The 16196-nt window shown below is 41.5% G+C and overlaps 1 protein-coding gene across 1 annotated transcript in view; it reads right to left on the bottom strand.

Moving 5' to 3' along the window:
* Nucleotides 1–16196, bottom strand: part of SEC63 (SEC63 homolog, protein translocation regulator) — a 1535741-nt gene that overhangs the window by 756848 nt on the left and 762697 nt on the right. Inside the window, exon 17 of the mRNA XM_044065412.1 lies at nt 2038–2084. Coding sequence (XP_043921347.1) covers nt 2038–2084 — 47 coding nt within the window. The remainder of the gene's footprint in view (nt 1–2037; nt 2085–16196) is intronic.

Genomic DNA, 16196 nt, shown 5'->3' with positions numbered 1-16196 from the left:
GTGCAGCATTTCCATTAGGGCAGGGTTAGAGACTGCTCTGTAGGCCAGCCACAAGTCACCTCTCAGCAGCCCGTAATAATACAGTGTATAGTGACAGGGCTTTCAGTCTTTCCATACAAGTTACGTTTTAGAGGCCCTGAATTTTCTTGGTGAGAAACTTCTGTGGTCTCTCCAGCTGCTGCAGGTGTGTGGTGAGGTACATGCAAAGGGAGCGTTGTACTCTATTAGTGGTCTGAAGGGGGTCGAGTACAGAGGAGTTATAACATACTTAGTCTTGGATGTGATGCCCTTATTTTATGAAATACACAATGCAGAATGCTTTTCTTACTACTGCGGACACATGATAATTGAAGTTTAGATTGTTATAAAAATGTATGCCCAAATCCTGCACCACTGGGTTGGACTGTGCTGTCAATGTTGCAATTTTCTGGGACTTCCTCTTTGCCAAAGGGGGATAAGAATGCACTTTTTTGCATTTAGTTTTAGTCCTTGGCTTTGGCACCAATCATTTGTCTGTGTTGGCCCCTTTTCTTATATGTTAACATCTGTTTACTATCATTATTTCGAATAGCACTCGGTCGACCGCACTATGTTCGACAACGGAAAGTCGAACACAGCAATACTGAACTTTAAAAGCAAGCCTAGGAATGGGTTTTAACATGGGTCGAGATAGGGGTTCACTGCTACTGCCGAACTACAAACCTTGCCCCATATCTCGACCCATGTTAAAACCCGTTCCTAGGCTTGCTTTTAAAGTTCGATATTGCTGTGTTCGACTTTCCGTTGGCGAACATAGTGCGGTTGACAGAGTGTAATTTGAAATAATGATAGCAAACCATTAACATCATTTGGGTATCAGTGATTGTGCCCAGTTTGCAATCATCAGTAAAGTTGTAAGCCACAGGCCATCTTTTCTCAACTGGACTTCCAAGAATAGATTCCAAACATTAGAGGGCCCAACACAGATCCTTGTGGTATGCCACTGGTAAAGTACAGTTGTGTACTTACCATAAATGTAGACGTTTGAGTGTATTCACTGTTGCAGTCATTACAATTGGGTTATCCTGCCGGCAGGCTATCCGCAGTCGGGCTGAATTCCAAAGTCTAGGTCCGGCGTCGGTTGCTGTCGCCTCCTCCCTGACGTCAGTGTGCCAGGGGTATAAAAGATGCAGCCGACGCCGTTTCCTTCAGTTTTTCTAGCCCCAGATGTCAGGTGCCCCCAAAAGGGTAGGCTAAAAATATGACAATAAAGGATGCATGCACCAAGGTACATTTTTCCTTCATCTACAAGCAAACACACCACAAAGGTTGTATAGAACAGAGAAGTACAGATAAGTTCCAGCACGGATAAGGGGGTGGTAATCTGGACTGCAACAGTGAATACACTCTAACATCTACATTTATGGTAAGTACACAACTGTACTATGTTCATCGGGTTTCACTGTTGCAGTCATTACAATTGGGTTGAATCCCAAAGCTAAGGTTGGGAGGCTGGAGCTAAATAGGATTAGGAGCGGCTATGAGGCCCTGCAGAACTGCAGTGGCAAAGCCTGCCCTGGATTTAGAGTAGAGTGGTAAGTGACAGTGCTTTGTAAAAGTGTGCACTGAACTCCAGGTTGCAGCCTCTAAAATGTCTTTGGTTGGTACTCCTCTGAGGAAGGCTTCTGCTCTGGTTGAATGTTGCCTAATGCCCTTAGGCATTGATTTGCCATGTTGTGAATAGCAGAAACAAATGCAGTGGCCTATCCACTTTGAAATAGTCTGCTTTGAGATAGCCTTTCCTTGTGATCCTGCAGCATATGCCACTAGTAATTGCTCAATCTTTCTGAAAGCTTTGGTTCCGTCCAAGTAGAAGCGCAGCTGTCTGTGTATGTCCAAAGAATGCAGACGTCTCTCACCCTTATTCTGAGGGTTTGGGTAAAAGGTCGGCAAATTAATAGTTTGGTTAAGGGCCACACTGGACACTACCTTAGGCATAAATGTCGGGTTTGTCCTCAGAGAAACCCTATCTGGATGGAAAATGATAAAAGGTTCCACCGCCATGAGTTCCTGCAGCTCTGAGACTCTTCTTGCAGAGGTTATTGCTAGGAGCAGAACTGTTTTCCATGATAAAAATTTTATATCAGCTGTAGCGGCTGGCTCAAAAGGAGGCAGGGTGAATTTTTCCAAGACATAATTGAGGTTCCATGCAGGTACTGGTGATCTCCTTGGAGGCCTTACGATTTTGGCTCCTCTGAGGTACTGCCTTAATAAAGGATAAGAAAAAAATAGGTGGCTCTGTATTGTAATGAGCTGAAATGGCAGAGGCACGAATCTTAATTGATGAAAAAGATAGGCCTTTGTCCAGCATCTCAGTTAAATATTGCAAAATCTGAGGAATATTTGGTACAGTCGTGTCAATCCCTTGTGCCTGGTTCCAAGCACAGAATCTCTTCCATTTTTCAGCATAAGATTTTCTGGTACTAGGCCTCCTGGCCTCCAAAATAACATCCATCACTGCTTTAGAGAGAGGTGTGTTTTGAATGACTACATTATCCGCCATGCTACCAGATTTAAGGTCTTGAGTTGGCTGTGCAGGATCTGATTGCTGTGTTGGGACAGTAAGTGAGGAATCTGAGGTAATGTCCAGGGTGGGTATTGAGACAAGTTCCTTAGGAGTGGGTACCAGTGCTGGCAGGGCCAGTCAGGGACAATCAATCATTTTTGGCTTCTCTTGTCTGACTTTTAGGAGTACCTTGGGGAGGAGAGGCAGTGGAGGAAAGGCATATACAGTGAAGTTTTTCCAGCTGAAAGATAGAGCATCCACTTTCCATGCTTGCTTGTGATAAGTCCTTGTGCAGAATATCTCTGCAGTTGGCAGTTGTGAGGGGAGGCAAATAGATCTATGTCCGGGCATCCCCAATTCCTTGCTATCATGCTGAAGACTTGCGGATTCAATTTCCATTCATGGGGATCCATGAGGTTTCTGCTTAGTTCGTCTGCCAGAGTATTTATCTTTCCTAGCAGGAACTGTGCCTGCAGATGTATTTGGTAAGTCAATGCTATGTCCCACAAATTCATGGCTAGTCTGCATAGGGGGTAGGAATGAGTGCCTCCCTGCTGGTTTATGTATCACATGACTGTAGTATTGTCCGTCTTTATCAGTAGTTGCCCCAGATGAAGTAGATCCTTGAAGGCTGTCAGGGCATTCTGAACAGCTAGCATCTCTTTTTGGTTGATATGTAGATGCATTTGGCTTGCGGACCATGTGCCCTGAATACATCTTCCTGCCATGTGGGCCCCCAGGCATAATCTGATGCATCTGTTGTTAATATCTGCCTGGCTGTGGGTAAAGCGAATGGCTGCCCCTTGTTGTGGTGACAGGCCTTTGCCCACCATCAAAGCTCCTGTTGCAGGCGGGGAATGAGGGTAATTATTGTTTCCAGGCTGTGGCAATGTTGAGTCCAAACACTTTTTAGATACCATTGAAGTTTCCTCATATGCAGTCTTGCATATGGAATTAGCAGAATGCAGGATGCCATGAAGCCCAAAGCCTGCAGAATTTTTCTTGCAGATTACTTATTTCAAAAATGTTGGCAACAAAGACCCAGTTGTCAGTTGCCTTTGTTTGTCTGGTGTGAGATAAGGCATCTGGAGAGTTGTGTTTAAGCTTGCACCCAGGAATATTATCTCGAGGGTACTAGTTTTGATTTCTTTTCATTTACTGTGTACCATAGGCATGTTAATAATCTTTCTACAAACGCCAGATGCTGTAGTAGAATGTCCTTGTTCTCTGCTTGAATAAGGCAGTTGTCCAAGTAAGGATATATTTGTATTCCTCTTTGTCTGCAAAATGCAATTACTGGAGCCAGGCATTTTGTGAAGACCCTGGGCGCAGTAGATAAGCCAAAGGGCAGTGCAGAGAATTGGTAGTGCATTGAGCCAGGTATGAATCTGAGGTATCTTCTGCATGACTGTCCGATTGGGACATGCACGTATGCCTCTTTTAGATCTAAAGTCACAAGCCAAGCCTTCTTTCCCAGCATGGGCAGAAGCTGCTGCAGAGTCAACATTCTGAATCTTGGAATATCGGATATGTGTTTAGAATAGATAGGTCCAGTATTGGTCTCCAGGCTTTGTCATTTCTGGGTACCAAGAACAGTCAAGTTAAATCCTTGTCCCTGCTCTTGCTGTGGTACTTGCTGAATGGCCCTCATGTCCATGAGGGATGACATTTGCTTTTGTGCCTCTGTCCACTGATTTTTTGGCAGGTCTGGCAAACCGCTTGCCCTTGGCAGGGTGTGAAAGTGAAACCTGTAGCCTTGTGACACTATATCCAAGACCCATTTATCCTGGGTTATTACATGCCAATTTTGATAAAAAAGTGCTAGTTTTCCCCCTAAAGGTGCTGCCAGAAGATAAGTGCTTGGCGCAGCCAGGGGGAAGTCATTCGGACTGTTTCCTGTATGGCTGTGATTTGTCTTCTCCGCTTTTGGAGGTAGAAGTACCCCATTGTTCAGACTTGTATGAGCCTTGGGGTTGGGATCTGCCTCTAGGACGTCGGGATCTGCCTCTTTGTGGCCTGTCTGACACTGGAAAGGACCAATTCTTTGTAGGCCAGTGCCTGCTAAATCTTGGAGGCTGTACCTGTAAGAAATCCTTGACTGTTTGCATAGATTTAGCTTTGTCCTCCATTTTCTTCAACACCTCTTCGGCTTTAACACCAAAGGTATCATGCTGTAAAGGAGCACCTAATAATTTTGCTTTAACATCAGGCAGATTCTGTTCCTTTAACCAAGCATGCCTCCTAATGACAGAACCCGTAACAGCGGCCCTGCAGGAGGCCTCCAGAGAATCAAAACCACATTGCAAAGTATGCTTTCCCACTTGTTCAGCTGCTTGCAATAAATCCTGCATTTCTTTGTTTTCTGCACATTCAGAATTTAACAATTTCTGTTTAAGCAGTGACATAACATATTGCTGATATTTAAGCATATGAAACTGACAATTTAAAGCCCTTATAGCCAAGGTAGCAGAAGTGTAAATCTTTTTCCACCATCTGTCCAGTGCCCTAGAATCCCTTTCAGAAGGGGATAGGGTTTTTTGCAGTGGAAGCCTTGACCCCTTTGGGACCCTGAGAGATAGTTTCTGGGTCAGCAGCAGGGTTCCTAAAAAGAAATTTATGTGAATCAGGAACCCTGTAGTATCTGTCTGGCTTAACAGGAGCTGGAGGTAAAGAGTCAGGAGTCAGACTGGACTCTAAAAATACACCATCTACAATGTCTAACACAGGTGGAATAGCAAGGGGCCTGTGCTAAGGTAGTTAAAGGAAGTCTCTGAGCCTTTTCTTAAATTCTGAATAATCTTGGCTCTCCCAGTGGAAATGCTTCCTCATGGTATGCAGAGTTTCCCAAAATAATAATCCTCAGGAGGAGAGGCTGAAGGGATAGATTCTTCAGCATCAGAATCCTCATAGGGAGGAAGAGAGTATTCCTGATCAGAAGAGGAATCAGAAGAAATGGAAACCTGATCTGAAGAGTCATATTCTGTCTCTTGTCTAGGCCTCTTATCAGGAGGGGGAGGGGAACCCCTGATCAAAGTAATTAGGTCTTTGGCCATTTTGAGCATCTGTTTTTTAGGCATGGAGGCCTGTCCATGGGGCTATTTATTGACATTTGTTAACCGGGTTTGTCCAACTGGGCTTGTGGCCCATTTTCAGTGGAGACACGAGGAGAAAAGCTCCAGTAATACATTTTAAAACAAGTACAATTTTAAACAATATTGATACAACAGCAGTTATAGCAAAACGATTAACATATGTTGGGATACATGCATAAATTTAAAGTTGCAATGAAAAGAAGCTAAGTGTCAATTTTACATTCATATAGTTCAATAGGTCAACAAAGAACATTTTTTGTTTGTATACAATTGTGCAAATGCATAGTAGACACATTGGAGAGAGAGGTGTAATGAGGTACTAAGTATGGTCCTTTTGAGGGTACATAAAGGGAAGGAAGACTAGGTAGGGTCATGGCAAGGGCAGGTTCTTGAATTGAGAAAATAAGCTTTTAGTTCATTTTTAAAGTGTGAGGTGTGGGAGATTGAACACAAGTCAATGGGAAGTTTGTTCCAAGCATGGGCAAGGGAGTATTTGTAGAGTAGTTTGCCTACTGACCTTTTTGGGTGGTAGATATCAAGTAATTGTTGGTTAGAAGTACGGAGAGTCCGGGATGGGATGTAAATGGAGACTAAGGAAGATAGAGATGGACAGAAGGAGGGTTTATAAAGAATAGAGTGTAGCATATGAAATTGATAAGATAGCAGAAACTGGGGAAGTTCAAGCCATTGGAGAGTTTAAAGAAATGCAGTGGTGTGAGTTGTATGGGGAGTTAGTAATGAATCTGGCTATTTTAGGTAAGTCTGCTGCAGTTTGTTTAGAATGGAGGCCTGGATATTGGCAAGAACTGGGGCGGCATATAAGAGGGAGGGGAGGAGGAGTGCCTGGCCCAGGGTAAGTCTAGATTCAGGGGTTAGGAATTTTTTGTTCCGATATAGCAGACCTAGTTTCTGTTTTTTTTTTTTATACATTGGAGTATGTGTAGGTTGAACTTGAGTTCGTCATCGATAATGACCCCTAGGAGTTTTGTGTGGGTGTCAGGTTGGATATTTGTATTGTTAAAAGATGTAATAAAAAAGGAGGTTTTTGTGATGAGAAAGAGCAGGGAAGGAAAAGTAGGGATTTGGTCTTTTTGGGATTTAGGATCAATAGGTTGTGACACAGCCATTGTTCAGTGGATAGTAGAGCCTGTTAGGTCAGTGAGTGTAGTTCAGGAATGTTATTTGAGATGGATAAGTGTGGAGTCGTCGGCATACTGAATAAGGGAGGATTCTTTGCATGAGGTGTAAAGATCATTGGTGAAGATGTTAAACAAAAGGGGTCCCAAGATGGAGCCTTGCGGAAAACCAGTGGCGATGGGAAGGAAAGGTGAGGAGGATGAGAGCCATTTGACAGATTGTTCCCTGCCAGATAGGTAACTATTAAACCAGGCAAGTGCGGAGAGGGATAGGTGGAGATTTGCGAGTTTGGATAGTAGTAGAGGATGAGAGACAGTATCAAAGGCTTTGGAGACATCTAGGAAGAGACAGGAAATGAGTTTATTGTTGTCAAGGGCCTCTGCAATTATATGAGTGAAGGAGAGGAGGGCAGTGGTGGTGTTGTGGTGAGGACGAAATCCATGTTGGGTAGGGGTAAGTGGTGTGTGAGGAGGTGATTGAGAATCTGTGAGTGAATACATTTTTCTAATATCTTGGGGAGGGGGGGACAAAATGGCAATGGGTCGGTAGTTTGAGGGGTCAGTGGAGTTTCCACCTTTATGAAGAGGGATAGTGAAGAAAGATTTCCAAAGGGTGGGGACAGTTGATTCCAGAAGAGATAGATTAATTAGTATAGATACAGGATAGGCAATTGAGTCAGCAGCAAGTTTGAGGAATGTAGGAGATAGATTGTTAGTGGAAGGAGAGCAAGTTTTTAGCTTGAGTAGTAGAGATTTGATGTAAGTAATAGGAACTGGCTCAAAAGAAAACAAAGTTGTGTTAGTGGGACTTGGAGAGGTGGGTGTCTAAGTAGAATTTGGCTTAGAGGTTACCAGATTTTGGATGGAAGAGATAAAGTGTTTATTCAGGAGGGTAGCTGTTTCCTGAGGGGAAGAGTTAGGGTATGGGGAGAGATTAGAGGGCTTTCCAGGATAGAGGATGTTGTTGAGAGTTGACCAAAATTTTCGAGGATTGGATTTGTTGTTAAGCTGAGCAGAGCTATAGTATAACTTTTTGTCATTAGTTGTATATTTTTTTGCAAGGTTCCTCAGTTGCCTGTATTTTTGAAGAAAAGGTGGTTGTTTAGTTTTAGTCCAGGTTTTCCAAGCATGATCTCTTTGTTTCATAAGGGACCTAGTCTCTTTGGAGAGCCAGGGAGCATGGTTTGATTTTACTCTGATCATCCTAGAGGGAGCTAAGGAGTTTAGGAGTATTCAAGATGTTCTTGAAAGTATCGTTTGCGGGAGGTGTTTTAGAATGGACCAATCTATGCTGTGGAGAATGGAGTTAAATTGCTAAGAATTGAAAGTCAATAGTTTTCAACAGTCTTTAATAAGGTGGGGTTTAGGAATATGGGAGTAGTGTCTTAAGATGGTGGTAGGGAGATGATCACTGAGGGAGTCGGGTAAGGTGGTGGGATTGTGGTATTGGTGGGGGGAACTGGTAAGGATCCAGTCTACGATGGAGCTGGAAGTGGAAGTGGAATTTTTATGGAAGCGAGTGGGAGATGTTATAAGTTGGTGGAAGCCATGTAGGTGGATACTGAGTTGGGCGGAGTCAGTTGTAAGTTTGGACCAATCAATGCTAACATCACCAAGGATAAGAGTCTCATATGGTATGTTGTGGGAGAACCAGGATAGGATGTTTTCAAGAATGGGTAGATTGTTACCAGGAGGAAGGTAGATAGAGGCAATTGCAAGTTTTTTTGTGGGGATTCAGATGGCAGTTAAGGATGATGATTTCAGCTGGGAGGAAGTCAGGAATTGGGGAAGGGTATGGTGAGAGGTTAAGAATGTTTGAGTAGAGGATGGCCACGCCACCACCTTTTTTTACAGGTCTATCAGATCGGAAGATATTATAATCTGGTGGGAGTATTTCACTATTTGAGATTTGTGGCTTGAGCCAGGTTTCAGATAGGGAGAGGATGTGAGGGGTATTGAGAGCTATCCATGAGTGCAGCTCAGTGACTTTATTTGCTAGACTCTGAATATTCAATGAGTAAATAAGTATTTGGATGGAGATGACTGTTGTGTCTGAGGTTGGAGACTATTAGAGGAGTAAGATGGGGGCAGTGTAGAGGTAGTTTTGGGGAGAGAAGCGGGGCCAGGGTTGGGATGGATATCTCCAGAACAAAGTAGGTTTTTAGTGAGGAGAGTGTGTGTAGTAGATGCTAGATGGAGTTTGTATAGTTTTGACTTAGCTTTGTGGGAAGGTTTAAAAACCTGTATTATGGATAGTTTATATAGACTTGAGATAAAGGTAGTAAAGAGATTAGGGGAGATAGAAAAATATGAAGCAGTTGGATATATGTTGTATGAGTGAGATGTTGGTGAACATAGGAGCGGGTCACAGAGATTGGAGTGGTAAGAGGTGGAGATAGAGAGAATAAGGAGTAGTGTAGAAGATATTAGAAAATAATACATGTTGGAATAAAATATGGTCAGATAGAGTAGGTAGAGAGACAGTGGTATAGATGAAGTGGTGTTGACAAGATTGACAGATTAGTAAGGTGGCTGTGGCAATAGGCAGGAAGTGGAATTGTAGTGGCTAGTGGGACAGGAAGGGGAGGGATAGTTAGATATAACGGTAATTGTAATGGGGTGGGTGGGAATGGGGGTAGGGAAGCGAAAAGAGAGGGGCTAGCACCCTGGTCAAGATGAAGTTATAGAAACAATCAGAAAAGATAGTGTAAAACTAGCTTGAGAGACAAGGATTTAAAGTTTCAAAAGGTATAGTCACCAGAAATAAAATAAAAAAATAAAATATGAGCAGAAGTAAGCTTACAAAAGGACACTGGCCTCAAGCTACACAAGTAGATTTACTTTAAGGAAACCCAGTGCTGTATGGTTAAAATAAGCTACAATAGAGAGGGGCTTTGCAGGGGGAGAGAGAGGTATTACTAGCAGCTAAAAGCAGGGCAAAACATAAAAGAAAATTAATATGCAACAGTCTGAAGACAGTAAAATAGGGCAGGTGCACTAGGAAAGGCAATTATGAGTGAGGCTAGAAATTAATTCAGGGAAGGGTCAAGTGCAGAACAGGAGAATATACACAGAAATAGTATGAGGATAGTGGGTAACCAAAGAGAAAGGATAGGAGCTGCTGGCATCTGCTTTTCGTGGTGACTAGCAAAAAAAATGTAAATTCTTGTTGTGCTTATAAAGTCTAGCATTAATTAAAAGATTAGCTTATGTAGTAGTTATTTACTGGAACACATACTTCAGTGGTATTATTTTAAGCTTAAAATGGTGGCTTCCGGACAGATGGTCAGAGTTGCAGGGTATTTGTTAAGGTCCTCAAACCTGTGTTGCCTGTACTGTGGCCAGGAGAAAACCGCAGGGAAAAATCTACTAGGGCTTACACAGAGCAGCAGAGGCTCAGCAGCTTGAAGGGGAAAGAAGGTTTCTTTGTCTTTAGAGATGCTTTAGTCTTTGCCTTTAAAGCTGAAGTAGTTTTAACATATAACTGTGTAGGCCTGAAAACACCCTCAGAAGCCGATGCCTGCTCAGCGGCTGCGGACCCATCTGAGGGAATAGTTTCTGAGGTTCCAATACCTTCAGTTTTCAGTGGCCTAGTCGGCTCCACGTGGGAGTCAGAAGCGGCCTGGGGCTCTAAAGTAGCAGGCGTCAGGGGCGGCAAAAGTGCCTCACTGAGAACCGAAGACTGGCTTAGAAGCCTGGTCGTCAGTTTTGGACCTCGGATGCCTGTCCTTTTCTTTGCGTTTCTTTTGAATTGCGGTAGTCGGATGGCTATCTTATGACATCGTGTAATTAAATCTTCTGCCAAAATAGTGAAATGCAAAATCGTACCGACGCTTAATAGAGTTGGTTAAATCTAGCACAAAATCGAGAATTAGCAATGCCGTGATCAGGGCCTAGGCAAGGAAAACAGTAAGAATGGAAGTCCTTATGAGATACTTGCTTCCCACAAGAAATACAATTATTAACTTTTCTGACATTGGTCTGGAGCAAGAAAAAAGTTTCCCCAATGGGGTACTTAGCTTTTAATGAAGACTCTGGATCTGAAATTCGAACACGAAAATCTCAGGAGTCTGCTGACTGGCACTTGAGAACTGCTTTTGCTTTGGGCACCGCGCGGCAAGAAAGACTGAAGAAAATGGCGCCGGATGCATCTTTTATACCCCTGGCGCACTGACGTCAGGGAAGAGGCAACGGCAACTGACGCTGTACCCAGACTTTGGAATTCAGGCCGACTGTGGGTAGCCTGCCAGCAGGATAACCCAATTATAATGACTGCAACAGTGAAACACGATGAACAACTGGTCTGCTTGTGGAGGTAGAATCCCCAACTTTGACTGTATGAGTTCTGTTGATGAGCCAGTCAGCTACCCATCTAATGACATGGGTTAATCCCAATCTGGGAGAGTTTCTCAACGATTCCTCAGTGGCGAATTGTGTCAAAAGTCTTGGCTAAGTAAAAAAAGGCAGTATTATCCTGTTCTGCCTTCATCCAGGACTTTGGTGACATTCTCGAAGAAGTCCACCAGGCTCAATAAGCATGCTCTAACCTAAACAAAGCCAAACTGGGTCAAGTTAAGAGTGTGAAGGTCGCCTATATCCTCATTGATGAGGTCCATGATGATTCTTTCCATGGCCTTCCAGATAAGGCCATGGAAATATCAAATAGGGTCTACCTTGCATCACCAAAATTACATTTGACCAAACTAAAATTAGACTACACCAAAAACCTACTTTAATGAACGGTCACATCACTGGAATTTTAATCCTGGAAAGGAGGCAGTTTGGCCAACATAGGGAAATTTGCCCTTTTCCACAATATGGTGCAATCTCAGATTTGGTATATTTAGTTGGGGGGCAGACCCCCACATGGGTGAGTTCGATATGCTTCAATGTGTGTTTTGTAATGTTGGTCAACTGCCTCCTTTCCTGGATTAAAAATCCTCAGAAGTGACCGTTTGTTAAAGTAGGTTTTTGGGCACAGTCATCTGTGCATTTAAAAGTTCAGTGAAGTGTAATTTCCGTAATGCAAAGTAGATCCATGAATTAATCAAAGCAAAATTGCATAATTTGTTCAATTTCTGCCTTCTCTTAAACTTCGCTCTTTCTCCAATTTACTCCTAACCTTTTCTAAAGATCTTACTACCAGTTTTTTTCATCTGTATTAAATTATTTACAACAAAGGCAATCATGCATTTATGGAAATAAAAACAAACCATACTGACATAATCCTAGCTGCAAGCATTTTACATCACAAACCATACTGACAATCCTAGTTACAAACCGTATACATCACTTATAATCTACCCCATTTTGTAGCTCTTTCAAGTTCTGCCTTCTTTTAAAGCTCATTCCTCCTCTGTATGTATTGTTCCCACAATTCCCATTTTCCCCCATGTAATTTGCTCCTACCCTTTTTTATAGGTCCCATTTCCAGTTGTTTTATATGTTATTATATTCATTACTTCTACTACAGTTGGTATAGATTTTGATTTCCATTTTCTAGTAATTGATTTTTGGCAGCCACCATAGTTAGACTCAGCAAGGCCTTACTATGTCTAGGCAATTCCAATTCTGTATCATGCTCAAAAAAAAAATCCCCAGTTACAGCAATTTGTTCACCCAGTACCTCAGACAAAGCAGTCTGCAGGGAATCTTTAAAGTCTGCCAACTCATTACACTCACAGAAAATATGTTCCCAATTACCTCTTTCTTCCCCCTTATACCTCCAACATTTGGTATCTACTCAAGGAAAAATTCTCTGGAGTCTACTTAGGGTATAAAAATATGCACACATTTCCAAACAAAAATCCCAAATCTTGTAGATTCTGTTGCATATTTTGGAGACATACATATATCCCCTAATTGTTTCTTTGTGAATTGCTTATCCAGTCTCTCTTCCCAATCCTTTCTAACCTCTTCTGATTGATTCTTATAGTTATCAGGAAATATTTTATATGCTCTACTAATCGCGTCAGCTTCTGTTCTAGATTCTACTAAAAACTCTACCAGTGTTGATATTTCATTTAGTTCCCCCTATTCCTCTTTGCATATACTCTGATTTCAGTTCTTGTCAGGGAAAACCATCTAACCTGCAGTTCAAATAAATTCTGTGCGTCTTCCCATTTTATTTCCCTTTCATTTCCCTTTCTAGGAACATTACATAATTTGTTCTCAATACCTTGGGTCCATCTGCCAATTTTCTCCAATAAATTCCAGCCCCCTCTTGCCTATTGTCTAAATCCCCAATTGCAGTCATCCCTATCAGTACAATTTCCTTTCTCCACTCCCATGTTGGTTTAGTTCTAAGAATACTTTCTACTACTTTATGAATATAATATTCTGTATGGTTATTGTTATTCTTCTTAATGACATGCATCCTCTCTCACCTCTCTCTAAAATACTGGAAAAATGCATCCATGCCCAACTCCTCAAACACTTGCTCGAAATTCAAATTTTATCACCTACTCGGCATGGTTTCAGACCAGGACACAGCACCAATGCTGCCCTATCCTTCCTTGATACAGTTAACCGGGCACAGGATTCTGGTAAAATATATGCTTCATTTTTCCTTGACCTCTCCAAAGCTTTTGATACCATTTCCCACACTATCCTCCTATCTCAACTATCCACCCTCCAGATTTCTCCCCCTACCCTACAATGGCTCAACAACTCTCTCTCCAATAGGCAGCAATCCACCAAATAGCAACAATCTTCTCTCCCTTCCTCAATACTTCTACAGGGGTACCCCAAGACTCCATACTTGGTCCTTCCTTATTTAGCATCTTTATTAACAACTTTCACTCCAGTCTTCCACAATGCTCAGTAGTCCAGTATGCTGATGACTCTACAATAATATGCATTGCAAACTTCAGCTTTGAACTCCAGCAAATTACCCAGACTGCCCTCATCTCTACTGAATACTGGATGCTTAATTATCTTGCCCTAAATCCAAAAAAACACTAAACTAGTAATTTTTACCCCTAGGAAAACCACTCCGTTTGATAAACTCTTCACTACATAAGCCTAAGACAACATCACTACAGAAGTTGTCCTACACACTAAATTACTAGGCATTATTATAAATGAAAATCTTACCTTTGACCTACACGTAAACAATAACATCAAAAAAACACACCAAAAGCTTGGTATGCTCTACAGACACCAACACTTTATTAGCCTCTCTACTAGCCAAACCCTTGCAACTATATTTTTATTACCCTCTCTCCTTTATGGTGCCCCTCTCCCCTCACTAATATCCAAAATTCTATAAAATCCAAACTTGATATGTGTTGCAACAGAATAGCAAAATTTGCCACCAAGGTCAAATTCTCATCCCATCACTGTAAGCCACTGAAACAATTAGGGTGCCTAGAACTCCCCCACTATCCCACATTCACCCAACTAACTACAGTGCACAAAATAATCTACAGACCCACAAACTGTCTTGCTCTCTCAACTCTACTTGTCAAATACCATCCCTGCAGGCATCTAAGATCTGAAAATAATTTACTTCTAAAAGTAGATAGGCCTACCTTACCTGCTGGTCAACTCCTCTATTCCTTCACAGTCGCCAAAGTATGGAACTCACTTCCACCTTCTATAAGAAACACAGGCAGCACCACCACCTTCAAATGCTGAAAAATCATCTCAACTCTTCCTGGCTAGGTTTCTGCTCTACAACCTAACCTCTTCACTCTCCGTACATGATTACTAAACTCATATGTCTTTTGCCACTAGTGACTGGTGATACTTTCTCCACATTTATTTTTATCTTCACTTGTTGATACTGGTACTCTGAATTCATTGAATTCTGCTTTTATGCATATTTTCTGTATCTATATATATATCTATATATCTATCTATATATATCTATCTATATATATATCTATCTATATATCTACATATATATCTACATATATATATATATATATATATATATATATATATATATATATATATACACACACACACATATACATACATACATATTACTATAATCAAACAAACTAGATTCCTGCTTTTACGTATATGTTACTGTATTTACTTCCTGTAACACTGTTTCTATTTCTGCACCAATTAATGTTTATACTTTTTCTGCATCTATGTTCTTGTTGGAGCTTTTCTCCCCTGGCCTCCACTGAAAATGTGCTCTTTTAGGCCCAGTGGACTTTCCCGGTAAACACATGCAATAAATAAATAAATCCAAAATCCCAGCCGCTCCTTATTTCTTGAGCCCCCACCCCCATTTCATTATCATCCCTTTCCACTTTGAATTACAGGTTTCTGCTTCTGCTATGTATAGGAGCCTTAACTATGTAGCTCTGATATACCCCCTTCAAATCGGTAATCCCAATATGCCTTGTTCTACTGGAATAATCAGTTTAGCCCATTTGACTCTTGCCATCTTCCCCTCCCAGAAAAAAAACCTTCAACTCTTTATTAATTGCTATCCACAACTTCTCCTCTGGTTAAGAGAAATATGCCTGACCTGTGTATAACACTAAAGGGACTAAAAACATTTTAACTGCTAGTATCTTACTATCTATATCCATAAAACAGATTCCAATTTCTCAGTTTTTGTATTCTATTTTGTTTAGTCTCTTCCCACATACCCTTAGCTGCTACGCCAGAATAATTTTTAATCCATACTTCCAAATACTTCATTTTATGATGTTCCCATAAATATAGATATTGATAAACCAATTGTGTGGGTATATAATTTACCGCTATTGCATTTGTTTTAATTTTGTACCCCGAAAAGATATCAAACTGTCTCAAAATGTTCTACAACACTAATGTCCTTTTTCTGGTTGTATCAGGTATAAAATAATATCTACAAATAGAGCCAGCTTTTTTAGACTACCAAACTATCTATATCCTTGAATTTCTGAGTCCCTTATTTTCTTTGTCAATGGTTCTAAATATAATTCAAATAACAAAGGGGAAAGAGGACAACCCTGCCTGGTTCCTCTGCTCAAGCAGAAATGATCAGACTGGACCCCCTCCACTTTAATTTTTGCCTCCAATCCCTCATATATCCTCCTAATCAAACTTATAATTTTATCAGGGAATGCAAATGCTTCCATTGCCCTGCTCATAAAGTTCCAGGTTACTCTGTCAAATGCTTTCCCTGCATCAAGACCTAACAGTGGTAATTTCTTGCATTCTGCTTCTCTCTGGATCGTCAGTGTTCTGTTAATGTTGTCAAATGCTTGCCTCCCCTCCACAAAACCACACTGATCCACATCTATTAATTTTGGCATCATATTTGCCACTCTTTTAGCCATTATATACACAGATGCGTAATAATCATGGCTTAGTATGGAAATGGGCCTCTATGAAGCTGGATCTGATGGATCTTTACCCTCTTTAGGTATTACAGCTACCACCACTTTCTTCCAGGATGCTGATATTTCTCCTCTT

Source organism: Protopterus annectens, chromosome 1.part0 (assembly GCF_019279795.1).
Source record: "Protopterus annectens isolate FY-2018-M chromosome 1.part0, PAN1.0, whole genome shotgun sequence".
Classification (NCBI taxonomy): domain Eukaryota; kingdom Metazoa; phylum Chordata; order Ceratodontiformes; family Protopteridae; genus Protopterus; species Protopterus annectens.
This window is presented reverse-complemented; position numbering and strand designations above follow the sequence as displayed.